At 39.1% G+C, this 22818-nt stretch overlaps 1 protein-coding gene across 1 annotated transcript in view; it reads right to left on the bottom strand.

Annotated features, from left to right (window-relative positions):
• dnah6 (dynein, axonemal, heavy chain 6) overlaps positions 1–21934 on the bottom strand; it is a 61593-nt gene extending 39659 nt beyond the window's left edge. The window contains exons 1-30 of the mRNA XM_087784475.1: positions 21859–21934; positions 21203–21279; positions 20949–21131; positions 19404–19739; positions 19197–19331; positions 19026–19128; positions 18894–18957; positions 17324–17498; positions 17149–17250; positions 16983–17078; positions 16817–16903; positions 16485–16605; positions 14058–14209; positions 13724–13876; positions 11887–12138; positions 11643–11771; positions 11449–11562; positions 11244–11387; positions 10281–10436; positions 8929–8979; positions 5792–5884; positions 5602–5721; positions 5225–5405; positions 5024–5120; positions 4720–4948; positions 3593–3757; positions 2404–2514; positions 2175–2300; positions 624–779; positions 184–345 (exon numbers count right to left, since the gene is read on the bottom strand). Coding sequence (XP_087640601.1) covers positions 184–345; positions 624–779; positions 2175–2300; positions 2404–2514; positions 3593–3757; positions 4720–4948; positions 5024–5120; positions 5225–5405; positions 5602–5721; positions 5792–5884; positions 8929–8979; positions 10281–10436; positions 11244–11387; positions 11449–11562; positions 11643–11771; positions 11887–12138; positions 13724–13876; positions 14058–14209; positions 16485–16605; positions 16817–16903; positions 16983–17078; positions 17149–17250; positions 17324–17498; positions 18894–18957; positions 19026–19128; positions 19197–19331; positions 19404–19739; positions 20949–21131; positions 21203–21279; positions 21859–21934 — 4146 coding nt within the window. The remainder of the gene's footprint in view (positions 1–183; positions 346–623; positions 780–2174; positions 2301–2403; positions 2515–3592; positions 3758–4719; positions 4949–5023; positions 5121–5224; positions 5406–5601; positions 5722–5791; positions 5885–8928; positions 8980–10280; positions 10437–11243; positions 11388–11448; positions 11563–11642; positions 11772–11886; positions 12139–13723; positions 13877–14057; positions 14210–16484; positions 16606–16816; positions 16904–16982; positions 17079–17148; positions 17251–17323; positions 17499–18893; positions 18958–19025; positions 19129–19196; positions 19332–19403; positions 19740–20948; positions 21132–21202; positions 21280–21858) is intronic.
• Positions 21935–22818: the final 884 nt, after the last annotated feature.

Raw genomic sequence — 22818 nt, 5'->3', positions numbered from 1 at the left:
AACCAAAGAAATACAGGATAAAAAATAAAAAAAAAAACCATTGAGATATATTTTTTTAAAGCAGAGCAGCAGCTTAAATCATCGTCTTTAGCAACACCGCCATCTGGTGGCCGTAGCGGTTCAGTACAACTTCAGGGATCATAAAACATGCCTTTAATAACCTTTTTTTTTCAAGTTCCTCACCTTGTAGTCGAGCCCGTCGGAGCAGTTGAAAACCACACATTGGATCGCCAAAGCTTTCGCCAAGTCCTTCGTGGTCTCGGTTTTTCCGGTGCCGGCGGGCCCGGCCGGGGCCCCTCCCAGGTCCAGCTGGAGGGCCCCCATGAGACACAGGTAGCAACGATCCTGCACATGAGAGTTTCATTTGGGTCACGCAGGTGAAAGACTCTAATGTGTATTTATTTGTGTGACTTATTACTAGTCTTTAAATTTTAGTTTTAGCACATTTTTCATTTATTTTAATATTGATTGCCTTCGAAAAGACTTAAGTGAAGAAATCAAATAATAAATAATAAAGAAAAGCTAATGTATTACATAAAAAAAAGAAGAAGAAATGTATATAAAATATAATTAAATCATTATTTACGCATTATTCACTTGATTTTGTATTTGATTTTCGTTACCGTGAGCGGCGTGATGACCAGTCTGGGACAGGCCCCCAGGTACTCATAGCCATAGATGTAATTGGACAAAGCCATCCTGGCCACACAGTTGTCGATGTCAATATCCCAGTAGTACCGAAGCTGCCGCTGCCATTCAAAGTTAGTCCTGGTGTCCACCTGAAAATAAATACAATGATAAAAGAATGTTGATGGATTGATGGACATATCTTTAGTCTTCCCCACATTGGGGAAATCAAAGTAGTCACAGCTGTTATATTAAGTTGAAAATTATTACAACACAATAATGAACAAATAAATAAATAATGATGAAATAATAATCTAAAAAATGAACAAGACAATACTAAATAAAATAATTATGAATAGATAACTAAACACACTGAAGAAATACAAATTTAAACAATGTGTTTTTTTTATTTAGTCAAAATTCGGATATAAACATGATCAAATTTGCACCAAAAAGTCAAACTTCTTGGATAAATGTGAATCGAATTAAATAAATTAAGGAAAAAAATCCATCTAGAAGACAGAATTTTGACATATACAAGATAATTCTGACTATGTTATTGGATTTTTAAATAACCTTAATCAGAATGTTGAAATTTGAGTTGTAACAGAAGTAGATACACAATAACAACACATACAATACACATATTACAAACAATAACAACACATACAATAATAAATAAAGAAAAAGAAAATATAAACTATAGCATAGTAATGATAACATAATAAATAATGATTAATAAAATATGAATCATTTAAAAATATACAAACAACCAGAAATGTGTTACCACTAGAACTAGATGTTTTTCCAAAGTAAGAAAGTAAGTAAGTTATGGTTATTTTTTAATGAAATGTGAGTTCTTCTACTAGAGCATTAAGAATTCTTGCAGCAGAGTTTTGTATTAACTGCAGGCGAGACAGCTCCTTCTTGTTTAGACACACAGAAGACCAAAGGGGAAAAAATTAATTATTAAAAGCGATATATTCCTACAACGTGGGTGTTTCAGTCTGGAACTGAAGGTGCTGTTTGAACTGTGGCTATTGCGTTAGATAAACATGATCAGAAGTTTGAAAACAAACCTGACCATTCTGACTTTAAACTCAAAGATTACATCTAAAAGGTATTTTAGTTAAAACAATTTGAAATGTTTTCTGACGACAAGATAGATGGGATGAGAATCGTTTGGTCTAAAATAAAACAACTCTATAGTCTTCTCTCTTCATCATATTCACTGTACAATGAACTGGTCAATATTCTCACATCAAAGCTTTGTGTCTCTTTTTCTCTATTCTGCAGTCGATGGTACTTTACAAAGAGGCCCATGAAAAGCGAAGCATCAAACATCTAGCGGGTCATCAGCGGACTGGTGATGCAAGTGGGGAGCAACATTCAGCCTGACTGGTCTGATCCAACAGACTGGCTCGTATGACTTCAACAGTAAGTGGTCGTATGATAGGAAGATCAAAGTCCAAACTTTGAGTTTGATCAGTGTGGGACTGTATGTGGACTTGAGTGATGCTATGGAGGATGTTTTCCGTGTGTGGTACCTTCTGTCGGACCAGATCTGTAACAATGTCCCTGGCATGAACGTCCACGGTAATGAGGGCAGTCACGATGTTTCGGTGTAAAGAAGGGAGCTTCCCCCGCACCAGAGCAGCCAGGGCGTTCAACCTCTGCAGGACAAACACATCTGAGGTCGATCACGAAGTCGAGTCAAATGGAACTACGATCGACAGCTTCTGCTCATCAATGTTACGCGTAAAGGGATGAGCATACGTCAATGTTTTCATGTTCAAATTCCTGCAAAGCCGCAAAATGATCGTGGTCGCCCTCCAGACAGTTGTCCATGTCCTTGCACCACATCAGTTGTGATATTGTCAGGACCACCTGGTGGACACAAAGCACACCTGCATTTACATATTTACATTTAACATTTATCAGTGTTATCTTGACCTTTAAAGTATATACTTTATTGAATATTGTTTTGATTGTTTAAGCGCTTTGTGTCCCTGGTCTGGAAAAGCGCTATACAAATAAAAATTACTTACTTACTTACTTACATCACACTCCGAATTCAAAGTTTATTTTCATATTAAAATGGGACGTTTGAATTTTGAGTCATACTTTTATGATTAAGGTGATCATCCTGAATTTTAAGTAATAGTTTTGAGATCTACAGGATTATGATAATTTCAAAGTTAGGATTTTTAGATTAAAGCGAGAATTCTGTATTTAAAGTCACAATTTTGAATTTCAAGATAACTTTTATTTAAAAGTCAGAATATTTAAATTAATTTAAAGTAATATTGGTTTTTAAAATAGACGTGATGATTCTTAATTTTTAGATTTACATGAGAATTTTGAATTTAAAATCAGAATTTTGAATTTCACGATGAATTCACACGAGTATGGTAATGTTCTGAATTTGAAGACATCATTTTAAGATTGACGTGATAATTTTAAATTTAAAGACCAAATTTTGGATTAATGTGATAATTGTGATTTTCAAGTCAAAATTTGCATATCAACATGATTATTATATATTAAAGTTTAAAAAAATATATATATATATTAAATATTTTTCTAAATTTAAAGATATATTGTTTAGCTTTACATAATTATTCTCATTTTAAAGGTAACATTTTAGATTAAAATTATCTTTCTTAATTTCAAGTGACAAATTTTACATTAACATGATTATTCTAAATTAAAACCAGGTATTTAAAAAAAAAAAAAAAAATCTATTTCAAAATTTAAAGCTGTAGCTTTACATAATTATTATGAATTTAAAGTTGTAGTTATTTTCAACTGGCTCGACTATCTTTTATTTTGAAAATCTCAAAGTCAAAATAGAATTGACAAACCATCTCATTATCGACATTTCTTGAACATTTTCATCGAAATGTTCTCTTGATTTAAACTCTAGAGACAAGCATGTCGGTCGGAACATGGTGATGCTTTGTACCTGCGAGGCGTGTCCGGCAACTACCCACTCTTCCCTGGTCCTCATTTCATAATCGGCGATGGACGCCTTGCTAAGACGCCGGAGCGACACAAACATGGCCTCCTCCACCTTGCAAAGCCAGTCTTCTACGTTGCCTTGAGCCTTTAAACCTTTCGTTAAAGAAACCTGCGAGTGGATAGGAAAGAAAAAAACAGGTGAAGCTTTTCATTCATCTCGTTATCGAAGTAGAGGTTTCACATCAAATCCAAGACGTTTCTTTAGTTCCTCGTAACTCACTTGTTTGTTCTGTCTCCATTCCAACACCTGCTAATCCCATTACAACAAAACCCCAACAGTAGTTATCAGACAAAAAATATTAATCAATTTCGACCCACTTCAAATAGGTACTAATTTATTTCTTCTATCATATTCTTCGGACTACAAGAATAAAGTACTGTTTATTTTTTAGAAAATGCAAGGATTTCAAGCGCCTTTTATAGTGATCTGTCTGTTTAAGCTTCATGAAGCAGTGTCATTATTTTCAGAGTCCACTAGATGGCGCTTTTGCTCTATTTTTCTTCGTTTTAAACAACAGTATTAATGCAACATCTCATCATTTTTAAACTAATGGCGCCACCTACTGACCTCTAAACATAATGACACTGTTGCATGACGCCACTGCCAGTCACCATAGTATTACTCTAATATTGTCATAGTATTACTCCTAAGAAATTTGCATATATTCATTTAAAAAATTAAAAGATTTCAAACATTGTATAAGTAGTAATAAGTCATAAACACTTATATATAAACAACACTAATGTGGAGGGGAGGCTTGAAAAAAAGAAGGTTGTAAGTTCAATTTCAATCAATTTAATTAATTGTTTTGGTCTGATAACTACTATAAGGGTTTTGCTGTAATGAGATTATAAGGCAGAACACTTTGGTTTAACCAAACGGTTATGATTTGTTATCCGTGAAGACGACCCATCTCAGTAGTTTTAAAATTCATCAATCATAATTCCGTATAGTACAGTGGAAGCATAAACATGCAGGAGGAGGAAGAAAACCCTTTTTTTAACGCATCTCAAAACTGTTAAGAGCACGGCAGGTCAATAAAAAAACAAGTCAAAGGGCCTCAAGCTGACCTTTTCTCCCTCAGGAGAGACCATGTTGAGGATGTTTTTGCTGTAAACCTTCTCCGCGCTGGGTTCTTCCAGGATACTTTCTCCTGCTGCGGCAGGTTGTTCGGTGAGCAAAGCAAACTCCAGGTTCATAATCGCATCAAAACATTTCCTGAGGTGCGGTTGAACTGCCTGAGGATTTCTGGTTTGCGCCAGAATATTAATCAGCTCATCATTAGACAAGAAGTAGAACCTGGTGAGGGAGACAAAAATACAATAAAATACAGATAAACACCTTTCTAAATACGTGTTAAAATCAATAACAAACCGAGGGAATATCACTCTCTTAGACTCAAGATAGTCTTCCAGACACTTGTGTACTTCATCCAAGAGCTCATTGTTTCTCTGAAACGTCTCCAAGAGATCTGCGCAGAATCAAAGAAGTGACGTTAGTAAGTGTAAGATTAAGAACCGTGCCAGACATCCTCCGGTCTGTATCTTGAGAAGAATATCGCTTCAGAGGACCGACCGGGCTGCGTGGCAGCTCTCAGAGCATTTGGCATCTTGTTCACTTTGTACATGATCTCCCTCCAGGACTTGTCCACTTTCATAAACTTCTTGGACTCCTCGGGAAGTTGCCTCTTGATGTCCGGGGCCACGAATATGCTTTCTAGGTAAAGCCAATTTCTTTGGCAATTCATCCACTCGTCCTGGTGGGAGATTGAAAAAGAGCATGTGATGAGAAGTGGAGTAAAAATGTTTGATGCTAAACAGAATTTAAAATAAAAAAAAAAAAAGGTACCGTTTATCACAGTGAGTTTTTTTTAAACAGTCACTAGAGGGAGCTGTTGCACACGTTTTCAGGCCAAGAACATCCACTAGTAAACAATTCACTCTTCAACATACCAGTGTTTTATTGAAACGAGTCAACTGTTTGGTGAGTTTGTCCACTTTCGGCTTGATCGGATCGACGTAGCGAGATGAAGCAACGGTGGCAACGTTGATGACGCTGTCATCTAACAGGACCTTCGCACCGGAAGAAAACACAGTATTATTTTTTAGAAACATCTTGAAGAGAGAAGAATGTTGGCCTTACTTGAATCTCATCTGTGCCACCCAGGATAAAGACTTCCTTGGATTCGCCATGACCCAGAACGGTGAACTCAGTGGTCTTCCAAATATCCTCCACCTGTATTTACAAGAAATGATGATTATCCGTGAAATAGCTACAACTTCCCCAAATGTTTAAAGGGCCATATGAAAGAAGGGGGAAAAATGTAAAAAGAAAAAAGAAAATATATGAATAGTAAGGATATAAGTGTAAACATGCTGTGACATTTTATGACATTATTTGCATTAAATAGAAATATGTAAGGACAAAAATGCGTTAGGTAAAAAAAACTACATGAATAGATATATATATATATATATATATAAATGTGTGTTTTTTAATATTCAATTTGATTGTTTTTGGGGGGCAAGACATTTTCCACAAAGGGACAAATGAAAATAAGATTAAAAAAAATGATCTTAATGAAGTTAATGTATATTTAGAAATAAAAATACAATTGTAAGATGTTAGAATCTGTCTATGAGATGAAGCAAAAGCATTTATTTTTATTTCAGTAGATGGCACTCTCAGTTTAAAAAAAAAAGGGTGAGGTTTTAGTAGAGTAGTTCTTCGAAGGAATAGTTTTGCAGCAAAGGGTGCCATCTTTTGTGTTTTGAAAAAAAACATAATGTTACCAGTTCTGACATAAACAGTATTAACCAGACCAAAAAACAACTTAAAATCTGTTGGCTCACCTCCGTTTTACACTTATATTTCATTTTGTACAAACCAAAAACATTCAACATGTATTTAAAAGAACATTCTAGCGATGAGGAATGACAAAATCCTTCAAAACTAACACAACACGACTCAGTCGATTTAAACCTGACACAATTTGACACAAATCACCTGACACCTGTGGGTGGAGGCACCAGTCCGCATCTAGGGGTTTTGCCTCTCGATTAAAAGATTTGAAACGTTCCAACTGCCCCGTATGTGGAGGGCTGACAGTGAACGCAACCGGCCACATCCGTATCCTTTTTGCTAACTGGCACTGGCGATCCGATCGTATCAAAACATGTCACCTCTTCATGTGAGGAGCAAAATCTATCCACACGACCTCCTGCTCCAGAACAACAGCGTCTCTCACACACACTCCATCTGCCCCTGAGTGTCCCCCCTCATCCGTATAGGGAAGAGTCTTTCTTGATCACTGTTCGAAGTGTAACTGGACCCATCCGTACACCTAACCCCAGATGGACCGAATCCGGCCAGAAGTTCAGAGTTTCGAGGCATGGTGCTGAAATGGTCAGCACCTTGGACAGATCCTTCATTGGATTGACACGCTGATTTATAAACCATCGCTGCAGAGGTCTCGTTTTCAGCAGACCCGGCGGAACCACCGACGATGCCACGGCCGTCAACCCTAGAAGAATCATTACCTGTCGCGCCCTGACGGTTTGACTTTGAAATAACACCCGGGCGGCAGTAATGATCTTGGTTCTTCCCTCCCGAGTTGTGTTTCTGGAGGGACTCAGGGTGCTCTTCTCCCAGTTCACCACAAAACCCAGTTTGTGTAGGTGATCAAAATCTCTGTTTGAGATATTGCCTGAACTCCTGAGTCTGCAATCAGAAGCAGGTCGTCTCGATATGACAAGACTCCTTTGCCCTGAGCATGAAGAGGAGCTATTGCTGCCTCCACAAACACCGAAAAAAAAAATCTTTGGCGCCTAAGACAGACCGAATGGGAGAGCACAAAACTCGTAGCTTTTTCTTTGCACTACAAACCTCAGATACTTTCTTGTGCTTTTCCCACAATCGGGATGTGGAAAAAAAACATCCATTAGATCCACAGAAGTCAACCCTTGGACGGTGTGTTAACATTCGGAGTGAAAGCTTGTTTAATTTCTTATTTATTGCTCTCAGATCCAATATTGGAAGAAGTGAGCCGTTGTCATTCTTGGAGACGAGAAAATATCTTCAGTAAAACCCGCTGTTCACCTCCTCGCCCTTTCTCCAGCGAGGAAGTGACCTCCTTTGAGAATTGGCAGAGTTGTGTCTTGAGTTCCTGAGGAGTTTCACCTTCTCATTCTCCGACATTTAGGTGAGGTTCAGCCACAAATGAGTCAGTACCAAAAACCTCATCACTCTGCCAACATTTTTGGTCGCTCCTTTTTCGCCATGCTGAGGCAGATGTCCGTAGCTTTGCGGAGCTCAACATACGTCTCTGGTGTAGCGTTGCCCTCCGACTCGCGGAGAAGAAAAGCCTTCTAAGCTTGGAGAGGACATATGTTATTGTGCAGTGCCGCCGGTCACGTGTCTGCTCGGACCAATCACAGCCTGTCAAGGCTAAGCGGAAGGCTAGGTTGGGTGGAAGGAACATGTCGCTTATCCAGTGGACTCGAGTCCATGAACTCGAGTTCGAAATGAAGTAAAACGCAACTCAGTCCATTATAATGGACACATTTGTGTTGCCAAATAACAGAACGTGACCTAGTCAAGAGCAACTGACAACATTTTTTGTCAATTTTTTTATTCATTATGACAGAATGTGACAAATAGTGCTGCAACTAACAACTAAATCCATAAACGCAACTGTACCGTATTTTACGCACTATAAGGTGCACTTAAAAGCCTTTAATTTTCTCAAAAAACGACAATGTGCCTTATAATCCGGAGCGCCTTATATATGAACATTACACTTTCATGACTCTACGCTCCATCGATCCATACTCAGTTTTTTTGGGTGTTTTAGTACGCCAATTTAGTGTGAAAACAGTTCTAAAATAGGCCATTCATTGAAGGTGCGCCTTATAATCTGGTGCGCCTAATAGTGCGGAAAATACGGTAGTTTAAACAAAGCTTTTTAACTCTTACCCTACCGAAGGGTTCATTTTTCCTTCCAAAAGTACCAGTTGGTCACTGGTATCCCAACATAAACATGGTCACACTTTTTTCTAGCACAAAAACCAACTACGTAACTGGTGTAAGAATATTTCAATATCAATTTCAGTTCAGTTCATAGGCAGCTAGCAAAACCGGCGAATGGCAGCCAATTAGCCAAAGTGGAAATCACAACTTGGCATGTGTTCATTTACAGAACTTTAATGTGTTGCACGGGAAAAGGTGTTTTTCACAATTAAAGTTTCAAATTAAAGTTAATTAAAAGAATGTTACTTTACCTTTGCAATGATGCTCTCCACTGACGCCTCCCCTGAAGCTTGTCCTGACACCTTAAAATATCAGAAAAAAAATCTGTTCATTATTTCATTCTCATATAGCCTTATTGTTTAAAAAAAATAAAATAATGTTTAGATAATGTTCTGGAGGGAATAAAAATGAATTTTATACATTTGGTTTAATAACCTCCATGACTTCATCGGCTAACCGATTTGCATGCAAACTCAACTTCTCGGTCACATTGTATTTCACAGATGAAATCTCTATCGACTGCATATTTTGGACTTGATCGTGCTTAATTGATTTCTCTGGGCAGCATTTTCTCCAAATGTGAAACCTTTAATTGTTTCTTTTGTTCCTCTTTAGTGCCGAGGGCAAACTTGTTCATTTCTCACTGGTATATTTACATTAGATGTGCCGGAGTGATTGTTAAAAGATACGACAACAAGACAGGTACAAAAAATGTATCCACAAATAAGTATTTATTGGGATTATATAAATTACAAAATAAATATAGTACAGCTTTGTAGTATTACTCGATGAGACTTCTTCTATGAAGCCTCGCGGAGTACTACTATGGTGATTTGCAGAGTACTACTACCGTGATTTGCAAAGTAATACCATGGTGACTTGCGGAGTAATACTACGGTGACTTCCGGAGTAATACGACAGTGACTCATGAATTATTACTACTGTGACTTGCGGAGTAATACAACAGTGACTTGCGGATTAATACTACAGTGACTCATGAATTATTACTACTGTGACTTGCGGATTAATACTACTGTGACTTGCGGAGTAATACTACAGTGACTTGTGGAGTAATACAAAAGTGACTTTCACAGTAATACTACAGTGATTTGCGGAGTAATACTACAGTGTCTCAAGGAGTAATACTATAGTGACTCGCAGAGTAATACGACAGTGAGTTGAAGAGTAATAATACAGTGACTTGCAGAGTACTACTATGGTGACTTGTAAAGTAATACTACAGTGACTTGCGGAGTAATACTATATTGACACGAGGAGTAATACTACAGTGACTCGCGGATTAATACTACATTGACTTGCGGGGTAATACTGCAATGATTTGGGAAGTAATACTACAGTTACTCTTGGAGTAATACTAGAGTGACTCACGGATTAATACTACATTTAATTGTTGAGAAATACTAGGGTGATTTGCGGAGTAATACTACGTTTACTTGAGGAGTAATACTACAGTGACTTGCAGAGTTATACTTAAGTGATTCTTGGAGTAATACTACAGTGACTTGCACGGTTGACAGGGAGATCTAGCTGGAATTTAACCAGCAACCTTTTACCGATTGCCTCTGATTTTGTTAGATCCTACCTTCTGGATCTCTTGGCCAAAAGCGAAGACGTTGAGTGTCTCCAGAGCTTCCAAAGACGCCTCATCCTTGTCCAGGGGTTTGCCTACGACGGCTTCCAGGGCCAGCCAGTGATCTTGTTTCATACAGGGGTTCCTCAAATCATTGATCAGTGGCAGCTAAGATCGAAAGAAATATGAACAAATATGTCAAGATTTACAAACGATACATGTTCTTACAAGTCTGACAGGGTTCCTACAGCTTAAGGCAAGTTAAATCCAAGACTTTTAAATGCTATTTGAGATTGAATTTAAAGATCAACTCCTCAGAAAACCATTACAAACAAAATAAAAGAACACATATCAATTACATGGAGATTTTAACATGCAAATATTCACTAAAACTTAAACTTCCAGCCGCTAGATGGCAGCAGTCATTATGTCCACGCCACAACAATGTAGTTAGGTGAACTCTTGGTGATGACTCAGGACAAGAGGATACAGCCGACTCCAGCTGGTTTTAAAGGACAACAAATGTGAATATCCAACTCTCCTGACACATATTTTTTTAAATGATGCATTGAGTCCCTCATCATGTCCATGTTTTTAAGTTATTACTTAATAAAGTTCTACCTCATCTGAAATCTCGGCGAATGGGAGGTTACGAGAGCAACGACAGTCAATTATGACGTAAAAATGGATTGACTCCTCCTCTAGCCAGCTGTAATCACGCCTCGCTTTGTTTATACAAAGAGTCCCTTGGAGGTGGAGACTTTGGGTATTAATGATTTGCCGTGTCTAACCTTAATGCTGGACCCATTTTTGTTTAAGTTGAAAACAATTAATTAAATTTGAAACTAACATACAATGTGATTTAAAATTCAAAGGTCCTTAAAACACTTTTAGGACATTTTAATGCCATTTAAGACATTTTTGGTAGGGAAGTAATGTAATGCCTTTATAAGGGAAAAAAAAAGAAAATTAGACCCTCTGCTTCATAGCTTCCACTTTCTCCTTCAACAATGGCACCACGTTGTTCCGTGGCAGACCCTTCTCCAGCTGGACCACGTTCTTGGCATATTGGTTGACTTGTGAGGTCAGCTCGTCCAAGTCCAGATCCTTCAGCTTGCACTGAGCATCAACAGAGATTTAAGTCGTCGGAAGAAACATAGAACAATCAACTCGGCCCAACCTGAGTCCACTTATCCTGCATATTGTCCCATTCCTTAAGAGATTTCCAGAGCAGCTGCATGAGCCGAAACTCCGACGTCAACTCATCCAGAGCGTCAAACCTGGTGACCTCCACCTTCAGATCATCATTCAAAGTGCATTTATTTTATCAATTTTTTTCGGGAGTGTTCATGCACGTAAACGAAAATGCCTCACCTTGAATTTCTTCTGGTAGGATTTGAAGGCTGTGGCTTGAGTCTGCAGCTCGTCTACCGAGACCTGGATGTCGTCCAACAGTGTGTGAACTTCATCGACGCCCGAATTGATGTCGAGGATTCTTTTATCCTTAACAAGGAGAGGGATGTTTAATGAGTGGTTTGATCAATATGCAGAATCAAATGCTCATAAAGTTGCATCAATTTAAAAAAAAATGGACACAAAGCTTCCTGAAATACAGTACCTTCGACTTCTGCTTCACTTTCCCAACCTTGCAGTTCAGGTGCACGATGTCGTGCTGCAGAGAGCTACACAGTACTTCTAATTTGGCGTCCCTCTTTGACAAGGCTTTATTAAATATGGAGTTTAAAGAGCTGATGGTACTTTGCATCGTCTCAAAAAGAACAAGATCCTCCGGTGGAGCAGGGACCGAGTACTGCTTAATGAGATTGTACATGTGATGAACGGTCTCTTGCTCCTGTTCAAGGACGGGAATCTGATGAGAGAGAGAGTCAGTGAGTGTATGTTTGATATATGGGGAAGCCTCTGGATTCATTTTCAGCAGTTATCTGTTGCCAGGCGATGTGTGAGGATCTACTATTGCGAAACATCACTTCCCTCATATTCAATCAGCTGTCAGCCAGAGAGAGTCTCATCTTATCCTTAAGAGAAAACCTGTTGAGAGTATATATGTATGTAAGAGTGAGTATATATGTGTGTAAGAGTGAGTATATATGTGTGTAAGAGTGAGTATATATATATGTAAGGGTGAGTATATATGTGTGTAAGAGTGAGTATATATGTGGGTAAGAGTGAGTATATATGTGTGTAAGAGTGAGTATATATGTATGTAAGAGTGAGTATATATATATGTAAGAGTTAGTAAATATGTGTGTAAGAGTTAGTATATATGTGTGTAAGAGTGAGTATATATATATGTAAGGGTGAGAATATATGTGTGTAAGAGTGAGTATATATGTGGGTAAGAGTGAGTATATATGTGTGTAAGAGTGAGTATATATGTGTGTAAGAGTGCGTATATATGTGTGTAAGAGTGCGTATATATGTGTGTAAGAGTGAGTTTATATGTGTGTAAGAGTGAGTATATATGTGTTTAAGGGTGAGTATATATGTGTGTAAGAGTGAGTATATATGTGTGTAAGAGTGAGTATATATGTGTGTAAGAGTGAGTATATATGTGTTTAAGAGTGAGTATATATGTGTGTAAGAGTGCGTATATATGTGTGTAAGAGTGAGTATATATGTGTTTAAGGGTGAGTATATATGTGTGTAAGAGTGCGTATATATGTGTGTAAGAGTGCGTATATATGTGTGTAAGAGTGAGTTTATATGTGTGTAAGAGTGAGTATATATGTGTTTAAGGGTGAGTATATATGTGTGTAAGAGTGAGTATATATGTGTGTAAGAGTGAGTTTATATGTGTGTAAGAGAGTGTATATATGTACTATATGTAAGAGTTAGTATATAAGTGTGTAAGGGTGAGTATATATGTATGTAAGGGTGAGTATATATGTATGTAAGATTGAGTATATATGTATGTAAGAATGAGTATACAGTATATGTGTGTAAGGGTGAGTATATATGTGTGTTAGGGTGAGTATATATGTATGTAAGATTGAGTATATATGTATGTAAGAATGAGTATACAGTATATGTGTGTAAGGGTGAGTATATATGTATGTGAAATTGAGCATATACAAGCTATTGCTCGTGAATGTAATGTTCATTTATCTACCATAAGATGTTTCAGAGTATTGTGCAGTACATCCAACCAGCCTCACAACCTCAAACCACGTCTAACCTCACCACAGATCGTCTTCAACAATTGGTTTGTACAACCAAATAATTTCAGCACCAACTGTCAGAAACCTTCTCAGGGAAGACATCAATTTCCTCTACTTCTAGACCGAACGGTGTTTTGTTTAACGACGCATCCAAAACACTTTAATCAAGAAAAAGTTTCACCCCGTGGCAAACTTTTTCCAAAATCTACCAAACACAGGGACCAGATGGTCTGGTTCTGCCAGAAGAGCTTTAGGCTGGAGGAGCTTAACTCTCACCCGGTCTTGAATCTGATCCAGGAGCATCAAGTAGTTGGCAAGCTCTGTTGTGGTTTTGGGAGAGTGCTCGAGGTTAAACTGGGCCTCACAAGCTTCTGCTATAACCGCATCCAGCTTCCTTTTAGCCAGTTCAGTGAGCATCTTGTTAATGACCTGAAACCCAAATACAAGCACAGCAATTAATCCTTCCCCTCAACATTCTTAATATTTGGATGGAATCACACTATAAAGCATTTGACTCCTGTCAACTCATCTAGTCAGACGACCCCTTGAAATACTTAGAAGAAAAAAAAAAGAATAGCTCTGCATCAATTGAGTGCTGATTGGTACTGACATCCAGACAGCGCAGGGGCGAAGTTAAAAGCTTTCGTCTCAGTTGTTTCTTGTCAACGAGCAGCAAGCCAAGATGACGGGTCTTGTGTATGGACAAGGCCAGTTTGTGTTCGCTGTGATACAGCTGGAGAGATTTTCCAAAGAAGTCGATTCCTGAAAAAGAAAAAAACCCAGATGCAAAAATAAGCCACACAGTAAAAGGTGTCAGTAAACTTTCTTCCCTCAGCCTTAACAGTCACTGATACTCTCAAGCTTTTAAAAAGTGTATTAGCAAGATGCTGGTGAAACGACATGTGTCACGATGTACCACAATATATTGTGATACTGTAGGATAAATTTTCCGTATTTTCGAGTACTTAGCTCTTGTGTCGCAGAATTACAGACCACATGCCTCTTTGCATTCTCATTGCATTTGTCATATTGGTTTTACAGATTTCAGTACGTGACAATATTCCTGTATTTTTTCATCCAAAACCTTTGTCCGAGTACTTTACTCTGGTCCTGCATAATTTACAGACCACATGACTCCTAATGAAGTCGTAACGGCTTTCATCTGTTTTAAAACCAAAAAATGGAGTCGACTGTATCCTCTCGTCTTCAGTCATCATTGGGATTTTGCAGGATTTCAATGTTCATTTCAACTGCAGAGGCGTAATGACTTATGCCACCTACTTGTCGGAAGTTTAATTGCCACACAAAAATGAACATCGCTCATATTTGCACGTAATTATTATACCTTTTTTTAATTTAATTTTACACTGACTGTATTGAATTATAAAAAAAATTACTTGATTTTGTTTATTGCACACATTCTATGTTTGTTTACACCCCTAATAGACTTAGAAATGTTTTCTTAAGCTCTGTAGGGGGCGCCAACAGTTTAAAAATGATATACGGTATCAATAGAATAGCTGTTCATCAAGGTGATGTATTATACAAAAGAAAGTGTCGTCTAGTGGACTCTGAAAATAATGGCAATGCTTCATGAAGCTTCACCAACACATCACATGGTTTTTACAGATTTAGTACGTGAACAATATTCCTATAGATTTGCACAAATTTGATTTTAGCAGATAAAGGCACAATAATTCTGTCTCCGTGTACTAGTAAACAAGTCTACAAGGTTGATCTTGACTGAGGTGGTCCTGATTAACCCGCCGAATAATCCATCCATCCATCCATCCATCCATCCATCCATCCATCCATCCATCCATCCATCCATCCATCCATCCATCCATCCATCCATCCATCCATCCATCCATCCATCCATCCATCCATCCATCCATCCATCCATCCATCCATCCATCCATCCATCCATCCATCCATCCATCCATCCATCCATCCATCCATCCATCCATCCATCCATCCATCCATCCATCCATCCATCCATCCATCCATCCATCCATCCATCCATCCATCCATCCATCCATCCATCCATCCATCCATCCATCCATCCATCCATCCATCCATCCATCCATCCATCCATCCATCCATCCATCCATCCATCCATCCATCCATCCATCCATCCATCCATCCATCCATCCATCCATCCATCCATCCATCCATCCATCCATCCATCCATCCATCCATCCATCCATCCATCCATCCATCCATCCATCCATCCATCCATCCATCCATCCATCCATCCATCCATCCATCCATCCATCCATCCATCCATCCATCCATCCATCCATCCATCCATCCATCCATCCATCCATCCATCCATCCATCCATCCATCCATCCATCCATCCATCCATCCATCCATCCATCCATCCATCCATCCATCCATCCATCCATCCATCCATCCATCCATCCATCCATCCATCCATCCATCCATCCATCCATCCATCCATCCATCCATCCATCCATCCATCCATCCATCCATCCATCCATCCATCCATCCATCCATCCATCCATCCATCCATCCATCCATCCATCCATCCATCCATCCATCCATCCATCCATCCATCCATCCATCCATCCATCCATCCATCCATCCATCCATCCATCCATCCATCCATCCATCCATCCATCCATCCATCCATCCATCCATCCATCCATCCATCCATCCATCCATCCATCCATCCATCCATCCATCCATCCATCCATCCATCCATCCATCCATCCATCCATCCATCCATCCATCCATCCATCCATCCATCCATCCATCCATCCATCCATCCATCCATCCATCCATCCATCCATCCATCCATCCATCCATCCATCCATCCATCCATCCATCCATCCATCCATCCATCCATCCATCCATCCATCCAACCAACCAACCAGTTTAGAGTCAGGCTTTCTTTAGGTTATCCGCTGTTCCATTCACACAATATTTCCTTGTTTGAATTGACTTTAAAGTGAGATATAAATATATATATAATACAATATATTTCAATATGAAGGGTCAGACGTTCACATTACCCTGTTCCTGCTGCCGAAGCGTCTCCATATTGAGATTCTCATTCTCTTCATAAAAGCGTTGAAAGTGCTCGAAGGTGTTGGAGTACTTCTTAGCGACGTGAAAGGCACATTGAAACGTTTCCTGAGGAGAAGAAGGAAAAACATTTCTATTCACTCTTCGCAGTGAAGTAAATTGTGTTTCTTCCGACCCTTGATTCTACCAACAACAAATAAAAAAAAGTAATTTAAATGAAGGTCGCACATTCGTCCATACATTAAAAGAGACATACACAAAAAACAAGTGCTATTCATTTAAACGGCGCAAGGAAATAGAAAATGGAAGAGAATCTTACTTTGATGTATCGGATGAGGCTTCGAAGATGACCGTTTTCGATGATGGATTTCAAACTTGGGCCGACTCGAGATTTTGTTTCCGTTCCCTGCGATTATAATAGAAAGAAAATCAGATTTCTTTTTTTTTAAAGGGATCCATTTTTCCAAAAGTACCTGAGACAAAGCATCATGTGTAATCGAACTCAAATCTCCATCCTCCGTGAGCGTTTTCACCGTCAGCACCGTGTCCCCGTACTGCCAGATAATATCTTCCAAGGCCTCCTGTTACACCAGGATATGCAGACAAGATCCACAACGTGCTCTACTTGCTTCGTTAAATCATAATTTATACCTGAAATTGCTCCTCTGACGGTTTGTACGTCAACGCATTTACGTCCAGAATCAGTTGGGACACAAACAAGGGTTTCCCTCGTACCGGGTTTTGTACCGCCGGCTGATGTGAAGACACCAATGAAGAAAAAAAAGTGAAATAAATAACAGATCAGAAAAAGCTAGTAGACGAGTACCTCATTGTCCGTCCAATCGGCGTCAGATTTAAGCTGCCGACTCCAGCTTTCGATGGTGGCATCGCAAGGTTTCTGACTCAGCTGCACCTGCAGGGTCGTCAGGAGTTTCCCGACTTCATTGACCACCAGCATGTGTAACGTGTTGGCCACCATGTAGTCGACCAGACGGATGAAGCTGTAAGGAAGCCACGATTGATGGTTTTATAAGATAAACAAACAATATGTTTTTTTTTTTAAATAATAGGAAAAAAAAAATTGAAATTTGAGCTACAATCCCAGATTGAGTTGTGTTCCTTCAAGTAGAAATTTGAATTGGTTGAGCCCAGAAGGGAGTTTGGTGGAAAAAAAGGATCTCATGTTTTCTTTAGGCAGATGACATTGGCTCGGTTTTCCTAGATTGGATCCTTCTTAAGGCGGTAAGAAGGCTCTTACTGCTAAAAAGGAGTGTTTTTTCCCCGACACCTACTTAGCTTCCATCTTGGGAGCCTTTAAGATCAAGCCAAAGAATCTTAATAAGAAGCTCTTAGTGAAATGTTTTTTTTAATGGCAGTCCTTAGAAAGCCAATACATTTTACTTGGATTATTGCGGTGAAAACCATTAAGTGCGTTTTCTCACTTTGAATTAAAATTCCTACACCCTTGAATGCATCATTGACGATACGACGATCGGTGCCGAGGCCGGAGTTTAATGTTGTTTTTGCAACACAAGGGATACCACAAACACTTTTGTTTTCAGGCCTTTGGGTCACCTTGACCAAAGGAAAAAACAAGTGATACCACCACCCCATTTGTTTTGGGGCCTCTGGGTGACTTTGACCTAGAGACAATACAAGGGATACCACAAACACATTTGTTCTGAAGCCTACGGGGTCACATTGACCCAGAGACAATACAAGTGATACCACAAAAAGGGATTTAATAATTTTTTGTCAATATCCGTTCTCGAATTTAATATCTTTTATGACCGTTCCCCATACATTGTAGAGATGTTTCCTAAGAAGAAGTTTTCTAAGAAGATCTTAGCACTTCTTGCAGCTTCTTAACCAATCTTGAAAACTAGGCCATTGTCTATGACTTGGTCCAGGGACTGAACTATTGGGAAAGAAGCAGCTGATTCCAGATCTAAACGCGTAATTTTCAATCTTTCTAGTGACAACGCTTCATGAAAATTTGTCCTTATTGTCGGACACCACTGGCTATAATTTGAATGGCTGCTCAAACTATTCTTGAAATTAGGGCACCGCCTATTGAGCCATACACATAAATAGGACACTGCTTTATCTTCTTCAATAATTCCATCCCCAGGTGGATCTGTAAAAGTATCTCCAGGTCTTGTTGACAATACTGGGAAGTGTGGACGGATGGATAAAGAGGTCAGTTCTGTAAAAAAGACCCTGGAAAAACAGGAGGGACTGTGTATCCCATGTGGTACACAAACATTATCCAGAGAAAGCCTGAGGATTCTGGGAGATAAGTTGACGACTTTGTATGGAAAGGATGAAACAAACGTACGGAACAAAAACTAATCTGAGTCAAACCAGAAAACAAGGCAATAACATCACATACTCACCAGATAATTTGTTGACAGAGATAAGTCTTGTTTATCTCCAACAGGATCGAACTTTTAACAATGTCTGCAGGGGAAGAAAGAATGTGAATCAGTCACTTTAAAAAACACGCCTTGAAAGATAGCATCACCCACTTGGAGTATTAGACTGGCACTCAGGGTCCGACAAGTAGCTGCGGCAGGAACGATCGGTGACTTCTTTCACAAGTTCCCGGAACCTCACCAGGTCCGCTAGTACCTGAGAGAAATGAGCAAAATGCACTTTGAAAAGACAGAGTGAAAAGGGTGATTTCTATGAACGAATACCTCTTGCTGCTGCTTATTTTGTGTTTTCTGGAATTCTACCAACGTGAACGTTTGTGTCCTTTTCAGTTGGCACAAGTCCGTCTCGCTTATTTGGCAACACATCCTACGGATCTCTACCAATGCGGGACTCAGATACTGACCGAATCAAAAGCGTCGGATTAGTTTTGTACAAACGGCGGTTTTTAAGATGAAAAAAGCCTCAACTACCTTGTTCACGATGAATAGTCGCTTCTGCAAGATTTCCCGGGCAACGAGAATCTTCTTCGTGCGAACATTTTTCCGCCAAATATAAAAAGGTTTCCACTTTTTGAAGACGGAGAAGAAGGAGATGCGACTGAGTTTGCAGTGATAGTCGTGCTCCTTCTTCCAGCGCTCGTGGGTCACGAAGTCGGACTCTTCCTTGGACATGGAGATCACGCCTCCGTAGCAGATCTTCATGTTGTGTTCCTGACTGAACTTCTGGAGGTCGGTGTCGGGCTGAGCCGGTTCCGCTCCCTTGGTGGGGAAAGGTTGTTCGGAGGCGGTGGTGGTGGAAGCCTGACCCTGGTTGAAGGAGATAAAATAGACTCTCAGCAGTGAACTTTGCTGTAGAAGGGATTAAAGCTGCATCACGTAACATTTTCATATTTTATGAGATGATTTGTTTCATTCTCTCAATCCTAATAAAATTCTGCGATAACTTCAAGGTCACCTGGTGGCCTATAAACAAATGAAAAACAAAAACAAATTTGGTATCCCTTGTGTTGTCTCTGGGTTAAGGTGAACAATCTCCCTGGCTTTCATAGATACATATGTAGTGTTGGAGGTTGTTCACCTTGACCTCGAGACAATACAAGGGATACCACCAATAATTTTTTTTTTGGGCCTCCGAGTCACGTTGACCCAGAGACAATACAAGGGATACCGCAAACACATTTTTTTCCAGGCCTTTGGGTCACCTTGATCCAGAGACAACACAAAGAACACCACAAACACATTTGTTTTGAGGCCTTTGGGTCACCCTGACCCAGAGACAATACAAGGGATACCACAAACACATTTGTTTTGGGGCATCTGGGTGACCTTGACCTAGAGACAATACAAGGGATACCACAAATATATTTGTTATGAAGCCTCCGGGTCACCTTGAACCACTGACAACACAAGGAATAGCATAAACACATTTGTTTTCAGGCCTTTGGGTCACCTTGACCCAGAGACAATACAATGGATACCACCAACACATTTGTTTTTGAAGCCTCAGGGGTCACCTTGACCAAGAGATAGTACAAGGGATACCAAAAAAAGGTATTTAATAACTTTATGTCAATATCCGTTCATGAATTTAATATCTTTTAAGACTGTGTTTCCCATACATTGTCGAGACGTATCGGTCCGTCTTAGTTTTTTCCACGGTTATCAAATCTAAATATTTTCGTGAACGAGTCTGTATTTGAAGACAAGAGAAGACGTAAAAGACGGTGAACTAGACTAGGTAGTTTAAATGTGGAACATCATTATTCGATTCCATTCTAAAACACCATGAATGTGCTTTGCTTTAAGTCTGGTGTGTTCAATGACCTAGTGATTGTTGTGGTGCATTCAATAGCGTGTGACAAAACTGAAGAAAAAAAAAACAACAACAAAAAATACATTTATTAATGAAAGCAGAAGACAGTGTGCTACTTTAGCTCAAATAAACACAATATTCTTAGGTCTATATGGTAAAAAGATTCAACATTTTATGTGCATCCAGCATCCAAAAGAGCAAACCAAAATAAAAGAGAATGAACCTCCTTCACTGACCTTGGAGGTGGAAGGAATAGCAGGTAGTTGGAGAGAGTCCTGCTGCTTGGGCGGGATTGCTGTGTACCAGGCCGGAGAATACATGCCCTCTTGGATCGTGCGGTGCTGTTTGATGGGCATCTTCCGAACGACGCGTCTTTTTAACACGACCTGATACACAACGAAAACAGAGGCTTGCTTTTTCAATCTGCATTTAAACAAGCAGCTCTCGGGGGCCATACCTCGGTCTCTTTCGAGCCAGATGGTGGTCGAGGTGCAAAGGTTTGAGACTCCAGTTTGGGAAACTTGCTCTGCCTCTCTGGAAGGAGAGATTTGAATCGGGTGTTTTAAAGTTGGGGTAAAAATGGGATTGACAAAGAACTGCAAGAATTTAAAAGCCTTAGTTTACAACTTGCAGCTTGCAATCCATGCGTTTGCGTCTTCTTTTTTAGAATATTGTAACAGTTTATTTTCTTGGCTTAATACTCTTAATACAAAACTCTGACCTGCTCTAGTAGAATAACTCACATTTCTCCGATCCTTAAAACTCTTCACTGGCTGCCAGTTTCTTTCAGGATCAATTTTAAAATTCTGTTTTTTACTTTCAGATCTATTCATGGTCAGGCTCCTCCTTACATCACTAATCTGATCCAGCCTTACACCCCAGCTCGGTCTCTGAGGTCTGTGGACCCGAATCTGCTGATGGTCCGCACACCAGATCATCATCAGACCACTGATGTAAGGAGGAGTCTGACCATGAATAGTTCTGAAAGTAAGAACCAGAATTTTAAAATTGATCCTGAAAGAAACTGGCAGCCAGTGAAGAGTTTTAAGGATCGGAGAAATGTGAGTTCTTCTACTAGAGCGGTCCAAAAAAAACAACAGAAAATGACTTTACCTGCAGAATCCTCGTCGTTGTCTTCATCTTTGCTGCCTTGTGAAGTCTGAGAATCCTGAGAAGATTCTGAAGCCATTCTTCTGATATAACGACGCTCTTGTAGGAGGAAAAAAAAAACGGTGATGTGTTATCCTGAGCTTCATTTAAGTTTAGCATCTCCTTTAAGTGTCATTCCAATACGGTACCGAAGAGTAATCATGGAAAAAACACGTAAAGAGTCTCAACCATTTATCACCAATATCGACTTGTCGAAAAAAATAAAAAAATAGAAAAATAAACTTTTAAAATCCTTGAACCAGATGAACAAAGTTGAATGAAACGTCCGTCTCACGTTTAATGATTCAAGGCTATTCATTGTGCTTAGTGTTCCTTTTTATTAAGGATTTAAAATTATATCTTTCAACACTTTTGGACCTCATGAAAATGAACCCAGTTCGACACATGATGTTCAAACGCCCGTTATCTCTAGAATTTAGCTCTAAAAATTCATATTTTTTAACTGAATCACTAAAAAAAAAGGATAAAAATATCAGTGTTTGTGGGAGAATTGTTTTATTTGGGTTTTAATGGAATTGAGAAAACTTAAAATCATTTACTTACATCACACCAGGGGCCACAATCTTTAAGCCGCATTAGACAAAAGCTGAACAAAAATTATATTTACAAGTATTTTACGATGTTGTCTCTTGGAGGCCTGATGTGTTTTTACTTACCTTCGAGAGTGAAGGTATTCCTTCCTAATTTTATTGGATGTGTACAAATGCTGAAATTGAAAGTTCCTTATCTGACATCTCTATAGATTTATTTTACATTGGGAATCGTGTACTGAGGCAAGATACTTGTATATTTTTAACTTGTTTTTTTTAATATGTCGTACACCTTCATGTGACATTTGACCTGACCTTTGAGCCCATTTTCTCACCGTCAATGGTTTTTTAACGTCATCTGTAGGTCAACGCA

The sequence above is a fragment of the Callionymus lyra genome, chromosome 1, assembly GCF_982586985.1.
Source record: "Callionymus lyra chromosome 1, fCalLyr1.hap1.1, whole genome shotgun sequence".
Lineage (NCBI taxonomy): Eukaryota > Metazoa > Chordata > Actinopteri > Syngnathiformes > Callionymidae > Callionymus > Callionymus lyra.
The sequence above is the reverse complement of the archived record's forward strand: the minus strand, read 5'-3'. Positions and strand labels throughout refer to the sequence as shown.